This window comes from Palaemon carinicauda, unplaced genomic scaffold, assembly GCF_036898095.1.
Source record: "Palaemon carinicauda isolate YSFRI2023 unplaced genomic scaffold, ASM3689809v2 scaffold518, whole genome shotgun sequence".
NCBI classification, from domain to species: Eukaryota; Metazoa; Arthropoda; class Malacostraca; order Decapoda; family Palaemonidae; genus Palaemon; species Palaemon carinicauda.
This window is the reverse complement of record NW_027171781.1, coordinates 48,077-71,043: the sequence shown is the minus strand read 5'-3', so window position 1 is coordinate 71,043 and position 22,967 is coordinate 48,077. Positions and strand designations below refer to the sequence as shown.

The window sequence follows — 22,967 nt, the reverse complement described above, 5'->3', positions numbered from 1 at the left end:
GCCGCTCCTCTGCCGGCGTGCCGCCGTTGTGCCGGCGGCCGCCACCCTGGTATTACTCTTGACTTACATATTGTCTGTTCTAATGCCAGAAACTCTGCTGGAGCGGCCTCCGGCGTGCCGGAGGTCTGCCGGAACCCCCCGGAGGCGTCAAGACTACTTGCACCCCCTTCTACTAGCTATCATATGAATACTGATAGCCCTACACTGCAAACAGATGGCCTGTTTACACTCTTAAGATCAGTGCCTTGGTACTGTCCTATTAGTAATCATGCTGTCTCTTTGCATTCTTCAAAATTCCAGCATGCTGCGTGTATCTTAGCGCGGCTGGTTGCCGGAAGCAGTTACCCTAAGGGACCTGTTAGCCCCCTAATTTGGGACTGAGTGATCTCGGTCCCAAACTTATCCTTGGCATTTTCCATGGAATTCCATTGCCCTATGGACTTTTAAGAAATACTATCCTGTGCCTTCGGCCATCTCGGATTATCCAAGGATAAAGCTTGCGGTAGCCAGCCGGGCGGGTGCATGGAGTGTTTTCTTTACTACTTCAATCTCTATGCATCACACCCTTCATTAAGTTAAAATTAATGATTAATGTTAACTTAGCTTAAGAGCCACTCTTATGACTCCCCCCATACTCATTTTCTCTTTCTTCCACAGGAGGAGCAGATGAAGTGTGACTTCGACTTCTGCGCTGTGAAACGCCCGCACTTCTACGGGCATACGGCTTGCAGGACTCACGCCCCTTGTGCTAACAAGAAAGGGGATCTGAAATTCTGGGACCCACTGAATTGTACGGTCTGCCAGGCTCACCTAGTTGATGCCTTCCATAACCCTCCCTCAGCGGAGGTCAGGGACACTTCTCGGGAGAAGCTACGCAAGTGGGTGCGTGGCTTCCAGAAGAATGCCACCGGACCGTACCTGGCCACTGAAGAATTGAGGTCACTCCTGTTCCCTAAGGCCTCCCCTGATTCTGTGGTACCCAAGGATTCGATCCCCACTGTCCAAATTACAGTGGAACCTGATGTAGTCATGGCCCAGTCCATGCACGAGTGCCGCCTGGATTCCGAAGATGACGAACACATGTCGGATGTCTCGGAAGACACGGAGAAGACCCTTATGGCTCAAGGAGCTGAAGATGACGAAGACCAGGTGGAATACGCCGAGTCGGAGCAAGAGGTCGCTCCTCCTTCCATCTCCGCCCCTACTCCTACACCGACGGAAGTGTCTATCCCGTCTACCTCCACGACCCCGGAACCCTCATCATCCACTCAGGAAATGATCCGGTTGATTAGAGCCGTCATGGACGACAGGTTAAAGGAGAATCAGGAGTTCATCAGGTCCATGATGGGATCCAAAGAACCGAAGAAGATCTCGGTTAAGGATCTCCCCGCTTGCTCACATGCCAACCCATGGAGGTATGCTGAGCATATGGTTATCGCGACCGGCAGGATCTTCGTCAGCGACAAGATCGGCACGGTCCCCTTGGAAGACGTGGAGTTCTTCCCAAACTTCGAGGCCTACCCGGACTGTTACGTCCGACTTCGCTCCGAACCTGCCTCTAAAGAAGAGACCGAACCAAAAGAAGAGATAGTGTTCGATCTCGCGAAGGCCCAGGCTATGCTAGCCAACACGTTCAAGAGTAGGGGTTTTACCTGCTCTAAGCTTCCGGCCCTGAGCAAGAAGCACCCTACCTACGTCGCACCTGAAAATGCGGTACTTCCATTCATGGAAAAGGCCTTCGCTGCGTGCCTTAAAGCTGTGGAAGAGGGGAAAGCCTGCCCTGCACTGGAGGAGTGCAGACCCTTCTCCATAGTTACTCCCCCTGACGCTCGACACTGGAAGGACATCCAGCATACTTTCGTCGTGGGAAAGCTAGATCCTGACGTCGCCGGACGTCAGTTTAATGAAGACCTCCCGAAACTTAACGATCACCTCCTTCGTCGGGAACAAGATACGAAGGAGAGGCTCGCAGCATCTATGTCCCACCAGGTCCAACTTGACATTATGGCCTGTGACACCAGAGTACCAGACCACTACATGGTACTTGCCAAATCCCACATGGCAACCCTGGTGAAGGACATGTACCACTTCATGAAGGCTCGGAGAGCCTGTCGTGAATTCGTGTTCGCAGGTACCACTGTGAAACACGAACCCCGGAGGCTGATTTCCTCCAACATCTGGGGCAAACACCTCTTTCCTTCTGACCTTGTGAAGGAGATCACCGACAAAGCCGCCACGGAGAATAGGAACCTTCTCCACAAGTGGGGCATGTCAAAGAAGAGGAAATCCTCTCAGGACGACGGACCTCAACCTAAGAGGAAATCTTCGAAACAGAAACCCCAGCAACGTCAACCAAGACGTCAGTTTCCGGGACCCGCTACCTCCCAAGTGGCAGCTCAGCCACAACAGACCTTTCAACTGGTCACCCAACCGGTGTTGTCACAGTCACCGGTCTTCACCCCTGCTTTCGAGCAACAGACGACTACCTTTCGTCCCAAAGGTAGAGGCTCAAACAGAGGTGCAGGCAGAGACGCGTCTCGCCGTCCCTCCAGAGGCAGAGGAGAAAAGGGAGCTAGCGGCCGAGGCAGCAAGCCCTCGGGACACCAGAAGCAATGAAGTGCTTCCGGTGGGAGGAAGACTCCGCCAATTCCAGGATCGTTGGACCTTCGATCCCTGGGCACACAGCATCGTCAAGAAGGGTCTAGGCTGGAGTTGGACTCAACCACCCCCAACATTCCAGCAGTTCTTCCAACAATCAAACCCCCTTCTGGAAGAATATGTCCTAGATCTCTTGAACAAGAAGGTGATAAGGAAGGTAAAGTCCACCAGGTTCCAAGGAAGACTGTTTTGTGTCCCCAAGAAAGACTCCGACAAACTCAGAGTCATTCTGGACTTATCCCCCCTCAACAAGTTCATAGCGAACGACAAGTTCAAGATGCTGACTCTTCAACAAATAAGGACCCTTCTGCCTCGAGGTTCCTACACGGTCTCCATAGACCTGGCGGATGCCTACTGGCACGTTCCAATGAACCATCACGCTTCCTCCTACCTAGGATTTCGACTCCAAAGGAAAAGCTACGCCTTCAGGGCCATGCCCTTCGGCCTCAATGTGGCCCCTCGGATCTTCACAAAGCTGGCGGACGCCATAGTACAACAGCTCCGCCTCCGAAACGTCCAGGTGATGGCCTACCTCGACGACTGGCTAGTTTGGGCTCCATCGCCCGAGGATTGTGTAAAATCCTGCAACAAAGTCACCCAGTACCTAGAACACCTGGGATTCAAGATAAACGAGAAGAAATCTCGCCTCTCTCCAGCTCAGAAGTTCCAGTGGTTAGGAATCCAATGGAACCTTCAGTCACACCGCCTTTCCATCCCCCAGAAGAAAAGGAAGGAAATAGCAGGGTCTGTCAAGCGACTACTGAAATCCAAACGGATTTCAAGACGCCAGCAGGAACGAGTTCTAGGCTCTCTACAGTTCGCCTCAGTAACAAACCCAGTGCTTCGTGCACAGCTAAAGGATGCCGCGGGAGTCTGGAGACGTTCTGCATCCATCGCTCGAAGAGACCTCAAGAGACGGCTCCCAAACAGACTTCGACTTCTCCTCAAGCCGTGGTCGGAAGCAAAGGCCCTGAAAAGGTCCATTCCTCTTCAACTCCTACCTCCATCACTCAACATCCACACGGACGCTTCGCTGGAGGGTTGGGGAGGTCACTCCCACCAAAAACAGGCTCAAGGCACCTGGTCTCCCCTGTTCAAGACGTTCCACATCAACATCTTGGAGGCCATGGCGGTCCTTCTAACTCTGAAGAAACTATCCCCGCCTCCCTCGATCCACATTCGTCTAACCCTAGACAACTCAGTGGTAGTTCGATGTCTCAATCGCCAAGGCTCAAGATCGCCCCAGATAAATCAGGTGCTTCTCCCAATCTTCCGTCTGGCAGAGAAGAAGAAGTGGCACCTGTCTGCAGTTCACCTACAAGGATTCCGCAACGTGACAGCGGATGCTCTATCTCGAACAAACCCGATAGAGTCGGAATGGTCTCTAGACGCAAGATCATTCTCCTTCATCTCTCACCAAGTCCCAGAACTTCAGATAGATCTCTTCGCAACGAGCGACAACAATCAACTTCCTCAGTATGTGGCCCCGTACGAGGACCCCAAGGCAGAAGCAGTGGATGCCATGTCTCTGGACTGGAACAGATGGTCCAAGATCTACCTGTTCCCTCCCACCAACCTTCTGCTGAAAGTCCTCTCCAAACTGAGAACCTTCAAAGGGACAGCGGCCCTAGTGGCTCCCAAGTGGCCCCGGAGCAACTGGTACCCCCTGGTCCTGGAGCTGCAGCCCAAGCTGATCCCTCTCCCGGGCCCAGTTCTCTCCCAACAAGTACAGAAGTCGACTGTCTTCGCTTCATCATCGAAAATCAAGGACCTTCATCTCATGATTTTCTCTCCCTAGCCGCAAAGAAGAGGTTTGGGATCTCGAAGAAAAGTCTAGACTTCCTCGAGGAATACAAGACCGAATCCACAAGACGGCAATACAAATCATCCTGGAGAAAATGGGTCTCTTTCGTCAAGACAAAAAATCCTAAAGAAATCACAATTGATTTCTGCATGTCCTTCTTCATTCACCTTCATGGACAAGGATTAGCAGCCAATACGATTTCAACCTGCAAATCGGCCTTGACCAGACCAATTCTGTATGCCTTCCAAATTGATCTGTCCAGCGACATCTTCAATAAACTACCGAAAGCATGTGCTCGTCTACGCCCAGCACCCCCACCGAAACCGATTTCCTGGTCATTAGACAAGGTGCTCCATTTCGCCTCCAACTTGGATAATGATTCATGCCCTCTCAAGGATCTGACTCAGAAAGTTATATTTCTCTTTGCTCTTGCTTCGGGAGCCCGAGTCAGCGAAATAGTGGCATTATCAAGAGAAGAGGGTCACATCCTGTTTACTGGTACAGGAGACATTACCCTCTCCCCTGATCCGACGTTTCTCGCCAAAAATGAATTACCCACCAAAAGATGGGGCCCCTGGAGAATATGCCCCCTGAAGGAAGATATCTCTTTATGCCCAGTAGAGAGCCTCAAGGTCTATCTTCGCAGAACTTCGAACTTTGGTGGAGGCCAACTCTTCAAAGGAGAAACATCGGGCAGCGACCTGTCACTGAAACAATTAAGAGCGAAAATCACCTACTTCATTCGCAGAGCGGATCCTGACAGTACACCCGCCGGTCATGATCCTAGGAAAGTTGCATCATCTCTGAATTTCTTTCAGAGTATGGACTTTGAAAGCCTTAAAAACTTCACAGGCTGGAAGTCCTCGCACGTTTTCTTTAAACATTATGCGAAACAAGTGCACGAAGTCAAACATTTTGTGGTAGCCGCAGGTAGTGATATAAAACCTGCACCTAACTCTGCATAGAACAGTGAGTTACTTGGGACTCTAACTCTTCGGGTGCCTATGTTGACCCTCGAGCGATACATAGTGATGTCGAAAACACTTAGTGCTTTTATAACTGTTCTTATCCCAGGTGAAATGTCATAGTTGTCACACAAGTGCCGCATGCCCTGAGCATGATGTGTTTTAATCAAAGACTAACGTTCCTCGAGAACGAGTGCCTACTAATAAATTTGAAATTCCTTTTCAGATTCAAGAGCAAGTCTTTATTACTATGTACATTATAATTACTGTAAATGAACTTTACTTATTGCTGCAATTCATTTAATTTCTGCATTTGTGAAATAAAATTTCTATTTTATTACCTGTGCGTCTCAATCAGCTCCTACTTACTATGAAATACATGCCTGTCATAGTTTTATTATCCCCTTTTCCTTATGGTTCATGGAGAAATTAAGATACTAACCCTTAATTTATATTCACTCTGACTATGTAATGTTCCAATACGAATACTTACTCTTCATACCCTGGAGATGAAACCAACCTTCTCAGCACACAGTGTCCAACCACCACCGGTCTGCTTTTCAGAATGTTCCTATACGAATGCCAAACATTCAGCTTCATCTCCAAGTTCTTCAAGTTCTTCTATCAGGGTGAATAGCCCTTCAATACCACTTTGACGTCGGCATGGCCCGTGGGAACTTCACTGCCAAGGGGTGCAGGAAGATTCTTCCCTACGGTTCTTTACTAAGATTACTATGCTATTTTGTCAAAGCCCTTGGCACTTACTAATAGGGAAAAATCTACCACGATACATTGATTCTCTGGTATTCTTCCATCAGGACGCCATGGCTTGAGCCCAAAAAACGGATTTTGAGCGAAGCGAAAAATCTATTTTTGGGTGAGATAGCCATGGCGTCCTGATGGACCCTCCCTGCTACTTCGTCCAGTTTTTAGGTCCCACCCTGCTCTGCTGTATCATGGTGATCGGCAAGCAACTGGCTTCAGGATGAAGACGGTCGTGACGTCATTTAAGCAATGGCGCCCGTTTGTTTACGTCTCGAGTACCAGAAGTAGCCACGGATGAGATTAGCTATGGAACGGCTCCCAGCTATTCTCAGCCCTTACACACCGAAGCATTAACTCTGTTCGGGGTGTAGATAGCTATGTGGCGCGTTAATACATGCGTCCCCTGTTGATATACGATGTCTTAAAAGGGAAACCTTTAGGATACTCGCTCCAGAAGTTAGAATTCTGTGATAACCTGTGGTTAAATTCTCTGGGAATATCTTAGTAGTTATTTACCCAAGGAAGCTACCAAAAAGGAACCTTCCATCAGGACGCCATGGCTATCTCACCCAAAAATAGATTTTTCGCTTCGCTCAAAATCCGTTAAATTTTCAATTAATTTTGCTAAAATCTTGAGTCCGATGCGGACATAGTTTTTTTTGGTCGCACATGTTCTTGTATGTCAAGTAAAGGTTCATTTTTCATGTTTCTCGTATTAGATTATTATTTTTGTAATAAAATTTGTTAAAATATAACCATATTCTATTTACTTCCCCGAGGGTTTTGTGAAGTTTGTCCATAAGACCTTGTGATTCAGCCCAGTCTATCGGGCTACTTTGTATAAACCGGTGAAATTTTGCCACACCTTTCACCATCAAATTCCTTCTAACTTTTTGCTAGTACCCTCCCCCTTGACCAGCACTCTATCTCTAGACCTATGACTATTCCTTAAGCTTTTCCTTAGGATAATTTAAGCCCTTCTTCTGTCTCTAACTTTATTGCTTTTTTCCTCCTTCCCATGACCTACTTTCTTGGGACTTCCTGCTATAACACTTTTTCTTTTACTAGATAAACTATGTCTATCATAAATTTCCTTTAATGGGGATAGTGTATGCCCTTTTTTCTGCCTCTGACTACATTACTTTTCTCTCCTTCCCACGACCTATTGCTTCCCTGGGAGTTTCTGCTTCAACACTTTCTCTCTCACTTGATAGACTGTCTATCACAAATTTTCCTTTTCGTGGACCTAAAAAGGAGCCTCCCTACCTGGTTTCTTTTCTCTGTTGTCATGCCTGTCAATCTCTCCCTTTTTCCCTTGTTACTTTGATTAGTAGTAGCTAGAGGGACCTGTCCCTCATTCAGTTATACGGGCATTGACTTGGAATCTTCTTGCAGTTTCCAGCCCGTGGGATGCTTGGTGAATAGCCATTACCCCCACCTAGGAACAACCAAAATCCTAGGCTGCTGAATGAGGATAAGCAGTTCAGTCGAAACTACTACTACTTTTTGGCCTTACATCAATTTGCTTCGGCTATCTAAATCTAACGTAGATTAAACCATTAAACTTTAAAGTAATAAAATCACTTTTTAATTGAATCCCTTTTCTCTAACATCAATTACTCTTACCCTATTCAAGTTACAAGTTCTTTTATACACATATAACGCTCTACAATTCAAATTACATTCTTTTCTGGGCTGCCCAAAGGCAAGAGCCCGGGTCTTACACAAGGTAAGGCAATCTATACAGACACAGAGACGGGCTGAGACAGCAATCGCATTAGTCAGTCTCTCATCTCTCTGCAACTTGCATAGCAGAAAGACGTCTGAGCTGGTAGCTCCTAAGTTATTTACGCTAGTGTCAGTGATTAACTCTAAGGGTTTTCATACCCATTATCGCAAGCCTAAGTTTACATCAGTCTACGGATTTTACTACCAAATTTTCACGTCGTCACTCATGGATGGAGATGATGACCCAGATATTCCCACTTTGAATCTCCCTGATAGTGAGGATATCCTTAACCCTGATTGCAGAAACCTTCATAAAATGGAGAACACTAACCCTACTACTGACCAGCACCAGGAACTTGGATCTGCTGATGAAGACATGGAATCTGAAGCCCTTTCTCACTCTTCTCCTCCTCCTCAAAGGAAACGTGGCGCCTCCTCATCCCCTCCACCTGGATACCAAGCTGCTAAGAAGCCTAATCAAGCCTCCTTGGACAGCACTGACTTCTCACTCAAACTTCCTCCTCACAGTTCTGATGATGAACATGAAGAGGACACACCTATCACTCCTTCAAGGACCACCTCTCCTCGTTCTTTAGACAGGGAATCTACTTCAAAAGATACTCCAGAAGAGCCTGATGACAACCCAGAGCCCTTCATACAGGTACACAGAAATAAAGGTACTACACCTTCCCCTTCTACTACTGCACTCTAAGTTTAAAGCAGTCAGCACACCTCAACATAGTGCTTATGCCCAAGTCATGGGTATAGAGGACAAATACCCCAATATCAACATCACGGTTAAACCGAATTTGGAGGGGGATATGGTCCTCTCTCCCCATGACAAGGCACCAGAAGATATACTAAATTCAATTAAAACTCTTGTTAAATTAGACCCAGCTCAGCTACGTAGAATTTACATTGTCTGCGGTTATTCATACAAATATGACACTGACCGTTTACTTAAATACCCTGGTATTGTTCATGCTGAAAGATGCACACCCAAGGAAGGGGGTGTATCAAACAAAGTTAAATGTACCTTTTTGCACCCCCCCCCCAATCAAGTTAACTTAGGTATGTGGGGTAAATTTAGAGTGGAGGAATATAATCCTCCCCTCCTTCATTGTCACAAGTGCCAGAAATACGGGCACCATAAGAATAACTGTCATGCTGCTCATCCTGTATGTGGAATATGTTCAAGGAGGCACGATACTTCCATCTGCCTTACTAAATACAAGGCAGATGAACCCACTGAACCACGATGCCCTCACTGTAAGCAGGCACATCACTCATGGAATAAACGTTGCCCGGAAAGACTAAAGAGGGAATATGCGAGGAGGGGCCAACTCCCTCCCAACTTTGCTGCGTCTGGCACAACCCCTAACCAACCCTCCCAAATCCAACATCATCTTACTCCTGCCAATCCTTTACCCAATCCTACACCACAAACCTACCCCTCCTATTGTGCCGCCCTAAAGACCTCTGTCACACCAACGACCAATCCTTCTACTATTACACAAACTACTCCTTCTTCACAGACTGTTTCCCCGTCTATGGCCCCTGCCCCTTCCTCCCAACCAAAACCTCAAAGACCACCCAAATCACCAAGATCCCCCAGACCTACACCTTCCTCTAAACCTCAGCACAATCCTGTTCAAAACCAACACCCTCTTACTCCTTCAGGCGTTACCTACACCCCCCTTCCCTCAACATCTCATGATTCTACCTCTCCTGCCCCAAGTACAACTTCTAACTTTCATTATCCACATCTCCCACAACATAACACTTTTCCTCCAGCCTCTCAATCTTTCTCCTCCCATTCTATCCTTCACATCTTCCTTCAACCTGCTCTCCTTGAGCCTGCTATCATTTCTTTCATCCAAAAAGTTTTCCCCAACCTAGTTGTAGATGATACATTTAAGTCTGCAATTAGGTTCCTTATTGAGACGCTTGCTCATGCTCTCACAACTTAGAATTCTCAGATTCCGACAGTGATGTGAGTTTACCCTCCTCCCCTCAACCACAGGTGAATAACTATATCAATGTGTTACAATGGAACATTTTAGGAATTAGGTTAAAGTACGCTATTCTGCAGTCCCAGGTAGCCGTACAGAGGCCGGACATCATTCTCTTGCAGGAAACACTACTAAGGGAACACACCACCTTTAAATTTGCAAATTACAAGATATACAGAACCCACCACACTGACACTAGTCGTGGCTTGCTAACATTAATAAAAAACACAATTCCCTCCCAAAGAATTACAGATATTGACTGCCACGAAGCAGAGACTCTTAGTGTACAAATTACCCTTTTAAACACTACACTAACAATACACAATATCTACAAAAGCCCTGCAAGAGACATTGATGCTACCCCACTCTTTGCGGATGCTGAGACACAGAGTACTGTTTTCTCAGGTGACTTTAATGGACATCACCCCTTCCTCAAGTCTACCTCCCCTACCAATACCATGGTAAGCATCTCTATTCTTTACTTGGGGATTTTCCAGGTGTGAAACTCCTCAATAATGTAGACATGCCTACCCATATTGCTGGGGGAAGACTGGATCTTACCTTTGTCTCACAAGACTTATGCAACAACTCCTCCTGGGACCTGCATCCTGTCCTAACAAGTGATCACTTTGGCACTCGTTTCTCTCTTCAGTTGGATAAATTACCGGACCCTCCTCCTCCTCCTAAGAGATGGAATCCGGATTTCGCCAAATGGGATCTCTTTGAGCTGCACATGACTTCATGGGCTGATAGATACTCTGCTGCACCTCTGGAAGACGCTGATAACCTTCTTCTAACACTCAGTGAACAGCTAACTGAGGCGGCCGCATCCTCTATGCCAATGAAAAAACCCTTTACTAAAAACTACAAGGACTCTTGGTATTACAACCCCAGGATTAAGGCAATGAATAAGCGTCTCAATCGTATCAGAAAACTCTTTCGCAGGTACAACACTGATTCCCTATACCAAAACCTTGTTGCGGTAACACAACATTCTGCACAGGTTGCTACAGAAGTTAAAAATGAAAAATGGTATGACTGGTGTGCCGAGGTTAATGCCACTACTCCTTTGAAAAAGATTTGGGACTGGTTCAACAAAGTCTGGTAAAAGATCAACCATAAAGGTGTCACACCCAGATCCTCCAGCTCAGGCGCTACGACTGGCACAAGAGTTTGCCAACCGCTCTAAGTCTGATAACCTCGCTCCTGAGGCCAGACATAGACAAAGGGTCCTTTACCCTATTAGGTTGAACATGATCACTGCAGCTTGCAACATATCAGATGATACTGATGCACTGTACTCCATGGATGAACTTAATGTTGCCCTTTCTAAAACAAAAGATACAGCCCCTGGTACAGATCTTATAACGTATAGTATGCTTACACACATGGGTGACCCGGCAAAGGAGATATACCTTCAACTCATAAACAAAACTCATGTTGAAAGGGTTAGACCTCGGCTCTGGAGACAGCAGGATACTCAACCTGTTCCCAAACCTAAAGAGGAAAACGCCTATAGGCCTATAGCTCTGATCACTTGTACGGAGAAGGTTGCAGAACGTATGGTCCTCAACCGACTAAAATGGAAGATTGGTAAACTACACCATAGGCTGTATGCATTCACTGATGGGGTTGGCACTCATGAATGCATTACAGACCTTATGGCCACCATTAATGAGTCACATTCTCTTGTAGTCTTCCTGGACCTTGAGAAGGCTTTTGAACTGGCCAGTTCGGCTGCTATTCTCTTCTCACTTGTTCGCAAGAGGGTTAGAGGTCACCAGATGTCCTGGGTTCAAGAGTACACTCAGGGCCGGGAGGCTAGAGTCACTTTTCAAGGTGCTACCTCTCCTTTCCTCCCCTTGGAGAATGGCACCCCACAAGGGGGTATTCTAAGCCCGTTCCTATTTAATGTTCTCGCTGAAAACTTGTTGCTTATAGAACTCCCTCAAGGAATAGAGATGTTCATATATGCAGATGATATCTGCATTGTATGTCCACACACTGTTCGTATACAAAATCAGTCTCAAAAAATGCAAAGAGCTCTAAATGCAATAGTCCATGAATGTAACGAACTAGGTTTGAAAATTAACCCCCTTAAAACTAAGGCTATGGCCATTAAGTATTTTGAGCCTCCTCCCCCTCTTTTTATTGGTAACAACCCCATAGAGTGGGTTCAAAATTTCATTCACTTGGGTGTCAATATTAATTATAAGCTTCTCCCTCACACACAGGTTAAATTACTTAGACAAAAAGTTATCTCTCGCTTTTCAGCAATGAAAAGAATTACCTCTTTAAAAAAAGGAGTCACTTCCCATTTATTGAGATTATTCTATGTGCAAGCTGTAAGATCACAGGTTGAGTATGCCTCCCCTGTTCTCATTTCCCTCCCTTCACGGTTGTTATCTTCACTAGAAGTTATACAAAATAATGCCATGAGACTAATTACTGGTGCCCCTATTTGGACAAGGCTTATCCTTCTCAGGCAGGAAACCAACCTGTTGCCTCTTGCAGATAGAATAAAAATGCGTGTGTGCTGTATTATTATCAAAACCATAAAAGTTAATAGAAATTCCCCTCTTAAAACTAAAATAAACAGATTCATAAATTTGCATGAAGACCTAGAACCCCCTGATCATTATGTTGGTAAACTTATTCAAATTATTAGAGATGTCAACATTCAGTTAGTCATACTTGATGTAAAGCATGATAAATTTCACCCAGAATATGTCCCTCCAGCTCCTTGGAGCCCTGATCCAATTGAAGTTAATTATACTGTTCTTCCAGCATTCAAATCTTTATGTACTCCTCAACAGCTTAAGAGTGCAGCTCTGGCCTCCATTGCCGATACCAGTGCTGCTAATGTTTACTTCACAGATGGGTCTGTAGACATGAATTTACCGGCTGCTGGCTCTGCTGTTTTCTCCAATACCTTTACCAGTGGTTGGAGGCTTTCTGACCATGCTTCTATCCTACAGGCAGAACTCTATGCCATTGCAAAGGCCTTGGAAAACTCCCTTTATAAGTATAGTCACACTACTATCCACACCGACTCAAAAGGTGCAATACAAAGTATTTTAAAACGTAACTTTAACAAGAATATTCATCTAATCAGCACCATAAAGGCTATGGTTACAGCCCATGCTCAAAGGAACAGAAAAGTTACCCTCAATTGGATACCTAGTCATGTAGGTATTCATGAAAATGATGAAGCTGACCGTCTTTCAAATAGTGCCCTTAGCTATCCCACTATAAGCAGAGTATGCAGACCCTCTCTCTCACACATCAAAAAGTTAATGTCCAACTATTGTCATCTTCAAAAGAAAAGTTTAATTCGGCAGGTTTTGCTTGATGGCTCCCGCTCTGCTAAGTGGTACACTGAGGTAACTAATATTATCCCCCATTCTATGCCTAAATCTCTTAGTAGACAACTAACCACCATTCTTTTCAGACTACGCCTTGGTTATCTCTGCAGTTGGCAGATTCATTAGTATAGAAGATAGACCTTGTCCCTATTGTGATCTCCCCACTGGTACTGAACCATTAGAACACTACCTATTAACTTGCACTGAAACTTTCCCTCTTCGTCAGTCCATAAACCTCCCTCCTCCTTACACTGCTGTACAAGTAACCAAACACATATTAGATAATACAAATACACTTTCGGGCTTTCTATGCTCATATCCCCCTCCCAGATAACTTAACCCTGGATAGGTACGGTGGGTCGTTTGCGACCCCGAGCGTCAAAAAAAAACAGGTTTTTCTCACGTGACTCACCCCTGTGACTGAATTTGTGGGTGATCGACCTGCAGGAGGTGTCTCCCCTACACGCTCTAGTAGTGTCCAGATGTGCATTGCTGTAGCTGTACTCCTTCCCCGATTTCTGAGACGCGTCGGGGTCGTTCGCGTCCGAGTTTACCCTTCTGAGGTAGTTTGCATAATTATCAAAGTTATTACGTATTATGAAATTGTCGTAGAATGGTGCAACTTGTATAGGTTATCAGTTGTGGAAAGTCTTGGTGGATTGTTTGGCTACCATGTGCATGTTTTTTTTTTTAGTTAAAATGTCGTTCATCACCACGAGGACCATTTTACCGCGAGTGCCCCTTTTTCATTTTTTTTCATTTTTTTGCCAAGTCATTTTTCCGTAAGATATTGCCAAATAGTGTCGTAAAACTTTTGCTTGTTTAGTGTTGGAAAGTGTGTCTAGATGATCTGGCTACCCATGCATGACTTTGTTTTTGTCAGATACGACGTAGTTATTGGTATATTGGGTATTTAACTGCGGTTACCAATTTCTGTTTTTTTTTCAATATTTGTAAAAATTACTACGTAGTAAGGAATTGCCGTATATTATTCATTTTTTTTTCATGTTTATGTGTTAGAAAGTGTGCCTTGATGGTTGGGCTAACACGTGCATGTCTTTTTTTTTATCTGAGATGTCGTATATTAGAATGTCGGGCATTTTACCGCGAGTGTCCCTTTTTAATTTTTTTTTATTTTTTTGCCAAGTCATTTTTCCGTAAGATATTGCGAAATAGTGTCGTAAAACTTTTGCTTTTTTAATGTTGGAAAGTGTGTCTAGATGATCTGGCTACCCATGCGTGATTTTGTTTTTGTCAGATACGACGTAGTTATTGGTATATTGGGTATTTAACTGCGGTTGCCAATTTCTGTTTTTTTTCAATATTTGTAAAAATTTACTACGTAGTAAGGAATTGCCGTATATTATTGATTTTTTTTTTCATGTTTATGTGTTAGAAAGTGTGCCTTGATGGTTGGGCTAACACGTGCATGTCTTTTTTTTTTATCTGAGATGCCGTATATTAGAATGTTGGGCATTTTTCCGCGAGTGCCCCATTTTATTTGTTTTGCATTTTTTTGCTTAGTCATGTTACCGTAAGGAATTGGCAAGTAGTGTCGCAAAACTTATATTTTTATAGTGTTGGAAAGTGTTTCTAGATGATCTGGCTACCCATGCCTATTTTTTTTTTAGCCAGATATGGCGTATATATAAGTATGTGTTCGATTTTCCTGTGATTGCCATTTTTTCGTTTTTTCCCATTTCTTTCAAAATTATTACGTACTAAGGAACTATCACAGAGTAATATTTCATTTATATGTTAGAAAGTGTGCCTTGATGGTTGGGCTAACACGTGCATGTCTTTTTTTTTTATCTGAGATGCCGTATATTAGAATGTTGGGCATTTTTCCGCGAGTGCCCCATTTTATTTGTTTTGCATTTTTTTGCTTAGTCAGATATGGCGTATATATAAGTATGTGTTCGATTTTCCTGTGATTGCCATTTTTTCGTTTTTTCCCATTTCTTTCAAAATTACTACGTACTAAGGAACTATCACAGAGTAATATTTCATTTATATGTTAGAAAGTGTGCCTTGATGGTTGGGCTAACACGTGCATGTCTTTTTTTTTTATCTGAGATGCCGTATATTAGAATGTTGGGCATTTTTCCGCGAGTGCCCCATTTTATTTGTTTTGCATTTTTTTGCTTAGTCATGTTACCGTAAGGAATTGGCAAGTAGTGTCGCAAAACTTATATTTTTATAGTGTTGGAAAGTGTTTCTAGATGATCTGGCTACCCATGCCTATTTTTTTTTTAGCCAGATATGGCGTATATATAAGTATGTGTTCGATTTTCCTGTGATTGCCATTTTTTCGTTTTTTCCCATTTCTTTCAAAATTACTACGTACTAAGGAACTATCACAGAGTAATATTTCATTTATATGTTTATTTGTCGGAAAATATGCCTTGATGGTTTGCCTAGCACGTGGCTGAAATTTTTTTTTCTGAAATGCCGTATATTAGAATGGCCATTTTTCCACGAGTGCCCCTTTTTATTTGTTTTGCATTTTTTTGCTTAGTCATGTTACCGTAAGGAATTGGCAAGTAGTGTCGCAAAACTTATATTTTTATAGTGTTGGAAAGTGTTTCTAGATGATCTGGCTACCCATGCCTATCTTTTTTTTAGCCAGATATGGCGTATATATAGGTATGTGTTCGATTTTCCGGTGATTGCCATTTTTTCGTTTTTTCCCAATTCTTTCAAAATTACTACGTACTAAGGAACTATCACAGAGTAATGATTCCTCTAGATGTTTATTTGTCGGAAAATTTTGTTTACTTTTTTTTTGATTGAATATCATCAAATTTTTTTAGCTAAAATATTGTTTTACATTTTTTTTTTTCGATTTTATTTCAATTCAAAAAAAATTTTTTGGGTCAGAATTTTAATTTTATAATCGTAAAATAATCGACAATTATCCAGCAACCCACCATACAATTTTTATGCATATCCAATAATAATTAGATTAGTAAATAACACCTTGAAATTGACATACCCTTCCTACATTTCAAGTGGCAGATTAGGGAGTCTGAGTCAGTGTGGTTGGCGGCCATTTTGTGGACATATCCGAAGCGTAAGCTGCCCTATCTATATATATTCTTGTTCCCTATAGAATTTGTGATATTTTGGTATATTTTTACCTGCATAAATATCATATATATTAAATATATGTATTTTTTTACGAAATTTCCAAGTACTCAAAAAATTACCTTTAGATATGGCCCCTGATATAAATGTAATTTACAAAATAATGAAGATTTTTTTACATATTTCTATTTTAGGATAACATATGTTTATTCCCTAAAAAAATTAGCCACTTCCTATTTCATTTGGGTACCCAAAAAAATTCATGAAATTTGGACAATTTTTTTTGGCCAAAAAAAGTTACCCTTTTTTTCTCATTTCAGATCTTCACCTCCATGGGTCTGACTTCATCCAAAATACATCAAGATGTGTCCTAAACATTCAAGAATCAATTCCTAAAAGGATTTGTGTATATATGTATAAACTTTTTTTTTATGAATTTTTATGTCAGGTCTTTTTTTTTTCTACTTAATTTTTTAAAATATTTATAATAAATAGTTTTTCTGCAGATGAGTAGTATTTATCTTTACAGTTGTTTTAAGCATTCATTGAAGTTTTTTTTGGCAAAAGAAAAAAGGAGGTTACTGCAAAAACTGATTTTTCAAGAATTTTTTTTGGCGTCGGGGTCGTTCGCGTCCGAGTATACCCTTAAAGGGGTGTCCGAGGACCGTACCTATCCAGGGTTAAATAAACACTTAGCTTAACCTTAGTCCTTTATCTACTCTAATCCCTCTCGCACACGCAAACCCATACTTATAACATAGCTTGATAACTCATATCACTGTTGGAAATGCAAACCCATTATTCATATAAATGACTGTTCTCTATTCCTATTTGAATTAATTCCCTATCCCCTAAGGACAGTATCCCACTGATCCTTTCCTGAAACAAGTACACTTACAAGAGGATGGGGGCCTCTCTCGTACTAACTGGTCGAGCGTGGTACAGAATCGGGCCCTCCCCCTCTTTTCCTTACAACATAGCGCAGTAGGAGTAAATGACTGGAAAGCGGTTATTTCTTGGCTGTGTTCCTCATAAGGAAACAGCTCTTGATTTTCCTGTTTTCCTTTTCTTCCTCCATGCTGCTGCACACATGACCCTCCCATAACAGTATTATCTCCCTCAATCCTTTTAACTGTCATGCTCCTTTAACGTATACTCTAACTTTATTGTAAATTCTACTACTATTGTTATTTTCTCACTTTTTGCTAGCTCTCTTTACTCTTAGCTAGCACTCAATCTATCTCCTCTCCCTACTACTTAAGCTTTCTTGGGATAATTTATGCCCTTTTTCTGCCTCCGACTAAATAACTATACATTCATTCCCACGATCTCCTACTTCCCTGGGACTTGCTGCTATAAAACTTTCTCTCCTACTCGATAGACTCTGTCTATCAACAAATTTCCTTTCGTGGACCTAAAAAGGAGTCGCCCTACCGGGCCCTTTTTCCGTTGTCACGCCTGTTCTACCCTTGTTCCCTTGTTGCTTTGCGTGGTGGATGCTAGGAGACACTGCCCCTCATTCAGTTATACGGGCTAATTGACTAGGAATCTGCTTGCAAATTCCAGCCCGTGGGAAGCATGGTGAATAGCCATTACCCCCACCTGGGATACTCTCCCAGGCTGCTGTATGAGGATAAGTAGTTATCTTTAACTTCCACTACTTTTTGCCTTACACTAAATAGCCTAGGCTATCTAATTTTAACGTAATCAAATATTAAGATATAAAGTAACTTAGACTCATTCATTACATCACTTTCATATAAAATTACCCTGAGACACCATACACTCAATTATATTACCGCACTTCAAACAATACTCTCTTACGGGCTGCCCAAGGCAAGAGCCCGTGTCTTACACAAGGTAAGGCAATCTTACAGACAGACAGACAGGCGATCGCATCGTCTCGTTGCAACAAGCGTTGCAATCGGACGTGTGAGCGCCAGTGCGCCGAAAGTTGCTACCGCTAAGGACTCAGTGCACCCCTATCGAGTGAAACTTTCAATAAAATCTACGGGTTTTCATACCCCTTTCTGCGTCCATAGATCGCTATGGACCAAAATGTAGACCCTCCCTCGCCTCCGGCGTTCAGCTTGACTGACATGGAGGCCTTGGAGGGTACTGAAGCTGCTAAATTCATTGATGCTCTTCCACCCACCCCCTCAAAAGGTAATGAAACGGAAACAGAACAGGACATGGATACAAATCTCCCAACTGATAATGATGGATCTGATGATGACAATCTCCCCCCTCACTCCCAACGCAAGAGAGGGGCTCCCTCCTCTCCTCCTCCCAACCAACAGGTTGCAAAAAAGGCTAATCAACAAGCAACAAGCGATCCAGAAAGTACTAGACTAGCTATCTCCTCTGAGGAAGAACAGGATAGCCCTATTTCAAACCCTAATTCTCCTAGGTCTTAGGAAATTCATAACACTAGGCCTATGCAAGAAGAGGAAGATACAGACTCTGACAATTCTAGCCACCCTTGGATAGAGAAAAGACGAAAAGGTGAAAAGGCGACAGTACATGCACCTGTACCCTCATCTTCACATGCACCTACTCCAGTTCAAGTCAATGATAATACCAAATTTCCTAAATTTAAAATTCCTAACACTCATCAAAATAATGCCTATGATCAGGTAATCAATTTAGAAAAAAGATATCCAGGTATTAACATATCAGTTAAGCCAAATCTTGAGGGTGACATGATTTTGTCACCTAAGGATTTGGTTGCTTTAAACATACTTAATACTTTGCCTAATCTTATAAAGCTTGATCCCTCCAAGCTTAAGAAAATATACATTCTTTGTGGATATTCTTTTAAGTACAATGTTGCAAGATTGGAGGAATACTCAACTATTATTAAAGCTGAGAGATGCATCCTCAAGGATGGGGGTGTCTCTAATAAAGTAAAATGTACTTTTGAAGGCCCCCCCCCCCCCCAGAGTTTGTGGACTTGGTAATTTGGGGGAAATTTAGAGTGGAATACTATATGCCTCCCCTACTTCGTTGCCATAGGTGTTAAAGATACGGGCACCATCAAAATAACTGCAAAGCAGCATACCCCATCTGTGGCATCTGCTCTAAGAGGCATGACACTGCCATTTGCTTGACCAAATACAAGGCTGATGAGCCTACCACAGCTAAATGCCCTCAATGTCGGCTGAGTCATCATTATTGGAACAAAAGATGCCCAGAAAGGTTGAAAAGGGAATATGCAAGAAGGAATCAAACTCCTTCAAACTCTAATACAGCTGGTTCTCAAGTAAATAAACCAGCACAACAGCCTGGTCCAAGGCAAAACCAGGTTACTAATTACTCTAAGCCTATCTCTCATTCTGGATCCTCCTACTGTGACATCTTAAAGGTACTCAGAGGTCCGCTGTGTCTCAATCTACTGCACAGCATACTAACCCATCCCATCAAACACCTACCCCTTCCAAAGCTCCTGTCACCCCCCCTAGGCCTCAAAGGGAACCTAGATCTCATAAGGTCTCTAGACCTAACCTCCACTCACAACCAAAACCGCAATCCAACCCCCCACCCAATCAAAATTCATTCACCCCTTCAGAAATAACCCACTCCCCCCAACCTTCAACATCCACTGCCCCTATTCCTCAAGCTCCTAGCTCTTTTTCCCTCACCCACTTCCCTTCTCTTTCCCAACAAACTCCCTCCCAATCAACCTCACAATCCTTCCTATTCAACCCTAGAATAGGTTTCCTTCTCCAACCTCATATATTAGAATCAGCAATCATTACCTTCATTGAAAAATTCTTCCCAGGACTGGTCCTTGAGGAGAATTTAAAAATGGCCATCAGGTTTGTGTGTGACACACTATCTCGGGCCCTCTCAAGGTAAATTCAACGACTCCGACAGTGATCTGAGTCTACCTCCTTCCCCTCTATCACAGGAGAGCAATAATATCAATGTTTTATCATGGAACATTTTGGGAATTAGGGCAAAGTATGCCCTCCTGCAGTCCCAGGTTGCCATACAGAGACCAGACATCATACTCCTGCAGGGAACACTATTAAGAGAAAATAAATTCAATTTTGCTAATTACAAAATTTATAGACAACACTGGACAGACACATGCCGTGGCTTGTTAACATTAGTCAAAAACACTATTCCTTCTAAAAGAATTGCCGACATAAACTGCCATGATGCCAACACACTTAGTATACAAATTACAATAATAAACACTACACTTACAACACACAACATATACAGACCTCCTGCAAGTATACTTTATGCTAATCTGCTCTTTGCGGCTGCTGAGACGCAGGATACCATTATATCTGGAGATTTTAATGCTCACCATCCTTTCCTTAAGTCACCCTCCCTTACTAATTCGACTGGGGATCATCTCCATTCTCTACTTGAGGAAGTTCCTAGGGTGAAACTCCTTAACAATGTTGATATCCCCACTCATATTGCAGGAGGACGTTTGGATTTAACATTCGTTTCCCAAAACCTTAGATATGGTTCCACTTGGGACCTGCATCCTATATTAACAAGTGATCACTATGGCACTGTCTCTTCTTTTAGATTAGAGAAATTGCCTGACCCTCCTCCTCCCGCTAGGAGATGGAATCCAGATTTTGCTCATTGGGATCTCTTTGAACAGCACATGACTTCATGGGCTGAAAAATATTCTGTTGGTCCTCCTGAGGACTCTGATAATATCCTTCTTTCCCTTAACAATCAACTAAATGAAGCTGCGGCATCTTCGATGCCAAAGAAAAAGTCCTTTGTCAAAGATCATAAGGACTCATGGTACTATAATCCTAGGATTAAGGCCATGAACAAGTGGCTAAATAGAATCAGAAAATTATTTAGAAGAAATAACACTGAAGCTCTATACCAGACCCTTATCAGTGTTGCTAGGCATGCTACAGAGGTGGCAAATGAGGTTAAAGAAGAAAAATGGCTTGACTGGTGCTCACAAGTCAGCGGTCTCCCTCCTATCCGAAAGATCTGGGCCTGGTTCAATAAAAGTATCAGGAAAAAGACACACAGCAAGGGTCACACACCCTGACCCTCCTGCTGAAGCCCTTAGGATAGCACAAAATTTTGCCAACAGATCTAAATCTGATAACCTCTCAATACAGGCCACACAAAGGCAAGAGGTCCTTTACCCCATAAGGATGGCCATGGTCACTGCAGGTTGCAACATATCTGATTATACGGATGCTCTGTATACCATTGAAGAACTTGATATTGCTCTTTCGAAGACTAAGGACACTGCTCCTGGTGCTGATAACATTACTTATAGCATGTTAAAACACATGGGTGACCCAGCTAAAGAAGTTTATTTAAAACTTATAAATAAAACCCATGTGGAAAGGGTTAGACCTCAGCTCTGGAGACAACAGGATACACAACCTGTTCCCAAACCAAAAGAAGAAAACGCCTACAGACCCATAGCTTTGATCACTTGCACAGCTAAGGTTGCAGAATGAATGGTCCTTAACCGACTTAAGTGGAAGGTTGGGGAACTACACCATAGATTATATGCATTCAGAGAAGGAGTAGGCACTCATGAATGCATAACTGATCTCATGGCTACTATAAATGAGGAAAGAGCCCTTGTCGTCTTCTTGGACCTTGAGAAGGCTTTTGAACTTGCCAGTGCAGCTGCAATTCTCTTCTCTCTTGTCCGCAAGAGTGTCAGAGGCCATCTGTTGACCTGGGTTCATGAGTACACAAAAGGCCGAGAAGCTAGGGTCTCCTTTCAAGGTGCAACTTCTCCCTTTCTCCCTTTGGAAAATGGCACCCCTCAGGGTGGAATACTGAGTCCGTTCCTTTTTAATGTTCTCATGGAAAACCTCCTATTTATTGAACTCCCCAGAGGTATAGAAATATTTATATATGCGGATGACATCTGCATTGTTTGTCCCAATTCTGTTCGAAACGAGTCTCAGAAAATGCAAAGAGCTCTAAATGCCATTGCTCATGAATGCAATGAATTAGGTCTAAAAATAAACCCACTTAAAACTAAGGCAATGGCAATAAAATACTTTGAACCTCCTCCCATTTTTCTAATTAATAATAACCCAATAGAATGGGTTTCTAATTTTATTTATTTAGGAGTTAACATTAACCATAAGTTCCTTTCCCATGTTCAGGTTAAACTGCTTAGAAATAAGGTCAACAATAGATATAATGCAATGAAAAGAATATGTTCTTTAAACATTCACAAAATCTAAAACATAAACCATCGAAAAATAACATTTAACGGCACACCCTGAAGAAACCAACCCCTCCTTTTGCTGTAACGCACGCACCCGCCCTTTAAATACCGAAAAGTCGGTGGCGGGCGGATAAGTCTCGTTGCAACAGCCGTTGTAATCGGACGTGAGTGAGCGCCAGTGCGCCGAAAGTTGCCACCGCAAAGGACTGAGTGCTCCCGTATCGTATCGAGTGTAGCTTTCCAATAAAATCTACGGGTTTTCCTACCCATTTTTCGGTATCCATAGATCGCTATGGATAAAAATGTAGACCCTCCCTCGCCACCAACGTATCATTTAAACAACATGGAGGCTTTGGAGGGTACTGAAGCCTCCCAATTCATCGGCGCTAC

The 22,967-nt window shown here is 43.2% G+C and overlaps 1 protein-coding gene across 1 annotated transcript; it reads left to right on the top strand.

Annotated features, from left to right (window-relative positions):
- The first annotated feature begins 18,822 nt into the window (after nt 1-18,822).
- LOC137637072 (uncharacterized) lies at nt 18,823-21,846 on the top strand. The gene is made up of 3 exons (XM_068369373.1): nt 18,823-19,290; nt 20,295-21,332; nt 21,496-21,846. Exons 1-3 carry the CDS (start codon nt 18,823-18,825, stop codon nt 21,844-21,846), a joined length of 1,857 nt encoding a protein of 618 aa, XP_068225474.1.
- The last annotated feature ends 1,121 nt before the right edge of the window (nt 21,847-22,967 follow it).